The sequence below is a fragment of the Mytilus edulis genome, chromosome 4, assembly GCF_963676685.1.
Source record: "Mytilus edulis chromosome 4, xbMytEdul2.2, whole genome shotgun sequence".
Classification (NCBI taxonomy): domain Eukaryota; kingdom Metazoa; phylum Mollusca; class Bivalvia; order Mytilida; family Mytilidae; genus Mytilus; species Mytilus edulis.
In genome coordinates, this window is record NC_092347.1 from 71,286,556 (window position 1) to 71,295,796 (window position 9,241).

The following is a 9,241-nucleotide window of genomic DNA, read 5'->3' on the forward strand; positions in this document are numbered from 1 at the left end:
AAATGTTGAAAGAATAAACCGTACGATTGGTACCATGTTAACAATTTTCTGTGAAAAGAAACAAAAACTATGGGACACTTTTATTCCACAAATTTTAATGGCATATCGTTCATCAATTCACTCCAGTACTGGAAAGACACCAAACAAAATGGTATTTGGCAAAGAGGTTACATTGCCTTTACAAGCAGTTATTCCTACACCATGTAGAGAAACTGATATACAGGAAGTAAATGAGTATGTTGAAATTTTGCAGAAAAGATTTCAAAGTGCACATGAGGAAGCCAGAAAAAGTTTAAAGAAAAGTAATTCATATCAGAAGAGACATTATGACCTCAGAGCAAAGAAAAGATCCTTACATGATGGTCAAGCAGTATGGGTTTATGAACCAACCAGAAAAGTTGGAGTTTGTCATAAATTAACAAGTAAATGGAAAGGGCCATACATAGTGACTAAGAAAATTGATGATGTGAACTATATTGTAAAGAAATATCCAAAGAAACCAGGAAAAGTGTTCCACATAGACAGACTCATAGAATATAAAGGAAACAATATTCCAAAATGGTTTAAAGTGACAGCAGATTCCAGCAAGTAGTAAAAAAAAACCCAAAGAAGAGAACAGATGCCATTAGAAATTTATTGTGCTTATGTGTTTAAATGTGTATCATTTGTTATTTTTTATTTTATGAATAAAATTATTCATGTGTTGAGATATAGTGTTTATGAAGAAGTATTGGTGAAGTGTTGTGAATGCATTCAGTAGTTATGTGATACTTTCTAGAAACGTAGCCCAGATTTGCCTAAAGGGACTGATCACCCCAGAGTTGGTTGAAAAGAGGGAGTTTTCTAGAAAATTTGGTGAAAATTGGAAGTTTATTGTGATATTTCCAAAGTAGTTTATAAAGTTGCAGAGTCAACAGAAGTTATTATTTGAAGTGACAATTGTCATGGTATATTTTATTTTTGTGAAAGTGATACAGTGTTTTTGTAAATAAGTGGAAGAAATTCAAAATGGTTCTGATGTTTCTCAATGGTTTTGAAATGTGTCCTTTGTCTTATCAGAAATTGTTAGGAGTGACATAGAGATGACTTGTGATTTACTTGAGAATTTGTGTGTTGCTTTGTAGAGTTGTTCACTACATTGTCTAGAGATATTTTATATATAGTTTTGAGTTAATGAAAATCATTCAGTGGAAGATAAAATGAATAAATAGTATTATCATATCGACAACCTAAAAAAAATATGCACATAATTATACATGAAAACAACGAATTTTGGAATCACAGATGATTCTATAATTACAGAACAGATTACCTTATATGACAAACAATTATGATGAAGCAGTAGGGTTTGATAATTAAAAATAGAAATAAATGAAAGGTGTGAAATTAATATAATGTTTATGAGTTTTATCTTTATTTTTTCAACAGAATGACAGAGAAATATAAATTAGAATTGTGTTGGCTTTGTCCGGAGAAATTCACATCAAGAAGAGATCTAAATAATCATTTAAGTACATCCTTTCATGATGTGTTAAGGGTAACATGCCCATTTTGCTATGAGGAGGAGACAACATGTCGAAGAATGGTGGACCTTAAGAAACATGTAGACAGACATCATCTAGACAAAGTAAGAAAATTATCTCCGTATTTTTTTTCGGAAAACAATGGGTTTTGGTTAGCCAATAAGCCTGATGATTATAAGAAGATAATCAACCCATCCAGAAGGGAAAGTACAGAAGCAAAAGAGGCGCGTCTAGAAATCTTGCAATTGCTGACCATTAATAAGACTGTAAAAAGAAAAGACGAGTGGTATGAGGGCTGGAAAAAACACAAAGAAGAGAAAAAATCAAAGAAAACAGAGATTGAATCAGAATTTGTTCCATCTTATTCTCCAGAAAAACCACTGAAGGTAGACATCATCAACATTAATTTAGCACTAGGGCACATACAATTAGATATCCAGTATGGAACAGATTTCTATAGGGTCAAACTTACAGATAATACCTTAAAAGATCCTAAGGTTAGAGAAAGTCTCTGCAGGAAGATGGGCACATTAACAAATGATCGGTCTAATATGGTTCAAAATCTCAAAGAAGAAGCTTTACATCCCTCAGAAGAACTAGTGAAGGTCCAACTATTTTCCAAAGGAACCAGTATATTAAGTTGTTATTTCCAGAAAATCTTCAGATTAATACATCCTATGACCATATCAACAACTCCAACTTCTTCTTTGACATCAGATTCTTCCGTGCAACCATTGTCTCCTTTGATATCAGTTCCAGTTCCTACATCAATTCCTGGTTTGACTTCAGATTCTGTTTTGAATTCAACTGCTTCTTTGACAGCAGCTCACACACTTACTCCAATTCTTAGTTTGACATCACTTCCTGCACCGACATCAGTTCCTGCTTTGACTTCAGCTTCTGTTTTGAATATAGCGTCTTCTTCAACTTCAGCTGCAACTTCAGTTACTATTACATCATCATCTTCCACTTCATGTCCATCATTGCCCACCATTTCACCTATAGATTCTACGTCCCTAAGTTCCATGGTAGAAGATATCAGTGATGAAGATGAGTTCTCTACAAATATAAAATCTAGGGCGAAATTACTTTTAACTATGGGTTGTATGCCAGTATTTCCTCCTTCCAGGAGAGATTGGAGTGGAAATTTTGTGAAATTAAATGAAAACATAACTTGGCCGCCTGAAAATCATAAAGCATTAACTCCAGATCAGAAACTTCTTGTAACAGAACATACTGCCATGCAACTAGAATTGAAGAAAAGTCCAAACGCTATACCACACAGATCATTTTTATTAGAGAAATATAATTTTCTCATTCTACCAGGTACCAAAATCCAACCCCCTCACAAGAAAGACCAACATATCACAAAATCCAGATATTACAATCATGAAGTGTTAAAGCAGATTGCTCTAGGGGAAATAGATGATGAAAAGTTTCTTCAGATGATGGAAAGATGTTTTCCTCAAAGAGACAGAAGTGTAGATGACATAATTAAACAATGTAAATATATTCCATTAAGACTGCAAAATCCAGAATCTGAGTAAAGAATAAAAGTACTGGGATACTGTTACCTCCAGAAAATACAGGAGTATTTTAAGACTTGGGTGGGGGAAATTGTGACAAATCTGGACTGATAATTGTTATTATTTATTGTATTATTAACTGTATATTACATATATTTATTTGAATATTGCCGGGTGGTCAACTTCTCGAGTGTGCTGAAATACATTGACTTTCATACTCATGATTTAAACTATTTGTACTTGGCAAGTGATAAGGGCCAGTTTTATATGTATATCTTGGTAATGTTTACCTATGAAATACTTTGATTCTCTCGTTATATAGTGGTTTATTTTGACAAACCTTGTCGTGAGATTCAACTTGTTTACCTCCGCCATGACACCTTTCTGTACTTTCACTTTGCGATCTCAATATCATTATTTGTTTAAGTTAACACTTTATCAATGCAGGTAAATTGCGTATTTATTATGTTTGTGCCTCCCTTTTCATTGTCTTTATTTATGATAGAACAGGGTTTTCATTGATCTCATTTAAGCATTATATCTAATGCGTAAGGTTATGTAAATTACACCCAAGTTCATACGCCGTATCGAGAAAGGAATTTACTGTCCGTTTAAATATAGCATTATGTAGAAATGTCCTTTTGGTTTTATTCGCTTTTAAATAAAATTCGGACAAGAAGGACAAAATGAGGACAACTCAATAACGAGTATTTATTTAGTAATAACGAAATCTGATTGTCTTCTTGAACGTTTCAAGCCAAAAGACGTATGAAACGTTGCTTTTGATTGGACGATAAGATGTTTACTCTAACGTCATAGTAAGTGCCAAAACACATAAATAGGAGCCTGTAGAACAACATGTCAATTCTGAATCAATCTCTTGAACCGTCAACTACCTTTTATATTGACCACCCGATTTATTGTTTTATTTGTTGAAAGATGAATGTGTATTTGATGTGTATTATATTGAAAGAAGAACTGAGTCAAAATACGACTGAAATAAATACTATTGTTATGTATTACAAATCTTAGTGTTTCTTCACGCTGCCGTTGATTCCACTCCTCCTGAATGATGAGTTAAACAGTTTTATAGTAACCCTAGGTTTGTTACAGTATAATGTGAAGGTCAAGGTGAAATTTCATCATGACCTGACATTGACCTCAAATTGAAGGTCTTGAATTACTGATCATCTTTGCTGTTTATAGTAGGTTGATATATGTTACCTTTAAAAAGATATACACAAAATACTATACTTTTAAGAATCATCCCGTTGTAACTTTTGAACAGACGGTCGGACATTTTTGGGCTTATCATATAAAATGTAGAGCACGTCGAGAGGAACATTTTATACGCTGTCTGTATGCAGCAAAGTCTTATCGTTTTCCTAATATATAAGCTTGAAATTGCAGCGTAATTTTTTTTTGCACTCAGTGACCTTTGACCTTGACTGCATATTAAAGGTCACATGAATTAAAGATTATTGGTGAGGGTCCCAAGTCTCTACGACTTCTGGTTCTCGAAATACAATTGTTCTAAAATAATGTTCAATTTTTCAAGGGGAATAACTCCTTATAAGGGTTAATAACAAAATGATTGTACATCTTCATTAATATTGCCATCTGTTCTTGTACATGTTGCCGTTTTCAAATCGATTCTATCTCTTATACTTTTTGAGAAAAATGCAAAGGAAAGAAATTTTTTCAAGGGGATATAACTCTCATAGGGGACGATGAAATCCTATTCAGCCTCACATGGTAATACATCATGATGAGATCTACATTGTGTCCAATTAAGGTCATGATATCTTTAAAACCAACGAAGGAGGGCCATGTTGAAAAAAATCAATAAAAGGGAGATAACTCCTAAAGGGGATGATGAAATCCTTAACAGAGTCATTTGGTAATACATCTTGGTGAGGTCTAGCGATGGTCTATATTTGGTCTTAATAACTTCAACAGACATCATAAGCGGGCATGTCAAAAAAATGTTGGAAGAAAAAAAAGAAAAAAAAAAAGAAAAAGAAAAAAAAACATTAGAAAAACAATAAGGTCTTTCCCATGTAGGGGAAAGACCTTAAAAACATTAGAAAAACAATAAGGTCTTTCCCATGTAGGGGAAAGACCTTAAAAAAACCACTAGTATCTCAATTGTTTGTAAAACAATTGAAAGGTCTTTCCTGTAAAAATGATGTTTTTGTAATGTACTTTGTACGACCTTTCCTTTGATATACGACAAGCATACCTTCTGAAACTTTTCGCTTTTAACACTTAATGACCTCATCCGCCTTCATTTTTAAGATCGGAAGTATGATATATGTAACATAGAGTATATGAGCTTTCATTTGATATGCGACAAAGCTATGTTCTAAAAAGTTTTGATCTTTGCACTTAATAACGCTATCCAACTAATTTGTGGAAGTCTAGAATTTGATAGTTCAAATGTACATATCATGACTTTTCATTTGATATACAACAACCCTATCTTAAAAGAAATTTTGTTTTTGCACTCAATAACCCCATCCAACCCATTTTTGGGAGACGTCAATTTGAAATTTGAGATGTACGCTTTATGTTCTTTCATTTGATATGCGACAACCTTACCATCTGAGAAATTTGAATGTTTGCACTAAATGACCCCATCCGTCCCTCTGGGATGAAAAGGGGGTTTAAAATTTTCATTTTTAAATAGAGTTTTTTAAGACCTTCAATTTGATATATTAGATGACCCCATTTGACAAAGTGCAAATAATGATGCAATATCAACTATATAAATAGAAGTTATGAAACTTACAAAGTCAATGCAAAACTTGAAAATTTCAAATTGAATTTTTGATGTTTTTTTCCATGGAATGTTTTTGGTATTTGGTCAAACATATAACTATGTCAACCTCTTCAATTTCTAAAACATTTTAAGTGGTAAGCTCTTGATGATTCAGAAATACATGCCTCCGCTCGCAAAACTTCAGAATGCATTATCTCTAAAACGACAACAGATATCTCAAATCTGTTAAATGATAAATGATCTACAGTTGAAGGACAACATTATAGAAAAAGAATTGGGATAATTTCAAAGTTCACCAAGGTCACAATTAATCATCAAATATATGATGCAATACAAAACTTGAGAACCGGAAGTCGTAGAGACATGGGACTATCACTATTCAACTCAGGACCACTTGACCGTTCAAATATTACAAGGTCAAGGTCATAGTAAAATATGAAGGTCAAGGTGAAATTTCATCATGACCTGACATTGACCTCAAATTGAAGGTCTTGAACTACTGATCATCTTTGCAGTTTATAGTAGGTTGATATCTGTTACCTTTAAAAAGATATACACACAATACTATACTTTTAAGAATCATCCCGTCGTAACTTTTGAACAGACAGTCGGACTCTTTTGAGGTCAGAGTATAAAATGTAGAGCTCGTCGAGAGGAACATTTTATACGCTGTAAGTAAGCAGCAAACTCTTATCGTTTTCTTAATATGAAAGCTTCAAATTGCAGCGTAATTTTTTTTTGCACTCGGTGACCTTTGACCTTGGGTGCAAATTAAAGGTCACATGAACTTAAGATTATTGGTGTAGGTCCCAAGTCTTTACGACTTCCGGTTCTCGAGATACAATTTTTCAAAAATTGTTTATATTTTTTCAAGGGAAATAACTCCTTATAAGGGTTAACAACAAAATAAGTGTATATGTTAATTAACATTGCCATCTGGTCCTGTACATGTTGCCGTTTTCAAATCGATTCTATCTTGAATACTTTTTGAGAAAAATGTAAAAGAAAGAAATTGCTTCAAGGGGACATAACTCTCATAGGGAATGATGAAATCCTTAGCAGCCTCATATGGTAACACATCATGATGAGATCTAACTTTTGTCCAAATAAGGTCATGATATCTTCAAAAACAACGAGGGGCCATGTCGAAAAAAAACAATAAAAGGGAGATAACTTCTAAAGGGGATGATGAAATCCTACACAGCCTCATCTGGTAATACTTCATGATGAGGTCTACCGATGGTCCATATTTGGTTTTGATAACTTCAATAGAAACAAGGGGAGGCCATGTTAAACAAATGCTGGATGAAAAAAAAAAAAAAAAAAAAAAAACTAGTATCTCAATTGTTTGTAAAACAATTGAAAGGTCTTTCCTGTAAAAGTGATGTTTTCGTAATGTACCTTGTACGACCATTCGTTTGATATCCGACAAGCATACCTTCTGAAACTTTCCACTTTTAACACTTAATGACCTCATCCGCCTACATTTTTGAGATCGGAATTATGATATAAATAACATAGAGTAGATGAGCTTTCATTTGATATGCAACAACTCTATGTTCTAGAAAGTTTGATTTTTGCACTTAATAACCCTATCCAACTAATTTTTGGAGGTCGGGATTTGATATTTCCAATGTACACATCATGACCTTTCATTTAATATACAACAACCCTATCTTAAAAGAAAATTTATTTTTTGCACTCAATGACCTCATCCAACCCATTTTTGGGAGACGTCAATTTTAAATTTGAAATGTACGCTTTATGTTCTTTCATTTGATATGCGACAACCTTACCATCTGAGAAATTTGAATGTTTGCACTAAATGACCCCACCCGTCCTCCTGGGATGAAAAGGGGGTTTAAAATTTTCATTTTTAAGTAGAGTACATTTAGACCTTCAATTTGATATATCAGATGACCCCATTTGATGAAGTGCAAAAAATGATGCAATATCTTTAAATAGAAGTTATGAAACTGACAAAGTCAATGCAAAACTTGAAAATTTCAAATTGAATTTTTGGCGTTTTTTTCCATGGAATGTTTTTGGTATTTGGTCAAACATAGATCTATGTTAACCTTTTCAATTTCTAAAACATTTTAAGAGGTACGCTCTTGTTGATTCAGAAATACATGCCTCCGCTCGCAAAACTTCAAACTGCATTATCTCTACAGCAACAATAGATATCTCAAATCTGTTAAATGATAAATGATCTACAGTTGAAGGACAACATTATAGAAAAAGAATTGGGACAATTTCAAAGTTCACCAAGGTCACAATTAATCATCAAATATATGATGCAATACCAAACTTAAGAACCGGAAGTCGTAGAGACACGGGACTAGCACCATTCAACTCAGGACCACTTGACCCTTCAAATATCACAAGGTCAAGGTCATAGTATGCTGTGAAGGTCAAGGTGAAATTTCATCATGACCTGACATTGACCTCAAATTGAAGGTCTTGAATTACTGATCATCTTTGCAGTTTATAGTAGGTTGATATCTGTTACCTTTAAAAAGATATACACAAAATACTATACTTTTAAGAATCATCCCGTTGTAACTTTTGAATAGACGGTCGGACCTTTATAGGCTTATAATATAAAATGTAGAGCTCGTCGAGAGGAACATTTTATACGCTGTATGTATGCAGCAAAGTCTTATCGTTTTCCTAATATGTAAGCTTGAAATTGCAGCGTAATTTTATTTTGCACTCGGTGACCTTTGACCTTGGTGCATATTGAAGGTCACATGAATTAAAGATTATTGGTGAAGGTTCAAGGTCTCTATGACTTCCGGTTCTGAAAATAGAATTTTTTAAAAATTATTTATGATTTTTAAAGGGAAATAACTCCTTATAAGGGTAAGTAACAAATTAATTGTTTATGTTTATAAACATTGCCATCTGTTCTTGTACATGCTGTCATTTTCAATTACATTCTATCTCTAATACCTTTTGAGAAAAATGCAAATATAAAAAATTGCTATCAGGGGATATAACTCTCAAAGGGGATGATGAAATCCTATGCAGCCTCATGTGGTAATACATCATGATGATATCTACCTATTGTCCATATAAGGTCATGATATCTTTTAAAACATTAAAGGGGGGACATGTTGAAAAAAATCAATAAAAGGGAGATAACTTCTAAAGGGGATGATGAAATCCTACAAACGTTCATCTGGTAAAAGTTCATGATGAGGTCTATCGATGGTCCATATTTGGTCTTGATAACTTCAACAGAAAGGGGAGGAGGCCCTGTCAAAAAAATGTTGGAAGAAAAAAAAGAAAAAGAAAAAGAAAAACTAGAAAGGTCTTTCCTGTAAAAGTGACGTTTTCGTAATGTACTTTGTACGACCTTTCGTTTGATATACGACATGCATACCTTCTGGAACGTTTTCGCTTTT

At 33.3% G+C, this 9,241-nt stretch overlaps 1 protein-coding gene across 1 annotated transcript; it reads left to right on the forward strand.

The window, feature by feature from the left end:
* Positions 1-888: 888 nt before the first annotated feature.
* LOC139521503 (uncharacterized) lies at positions 889-4,146 on the forward strand. The gene has a single exon (XM_071314977.1). The coding sequence runs from the start codon at positions 1,430-1,432 to the stop codon at positions 3,068-3,070; it is 1,641 nt and encodes a 546-aa protein (XP_071171078.1). The 5' UTR covers positions 889-1,429; the 3' UTR covers positions 3,071-4,146.
* Positions 4,147-9,241: the final 5,095 nt, after the last annotated feature.

What these genes read in the sequence shown, in the direction of transcription:
- LOC139521503 (XM_071314977.1), top strand. Translation starts at nt 1,430, where the DNA reads ATGACAGAGAAATATAAATTAGAATTGTGTTGGCTTTGTCCGGAGAAA.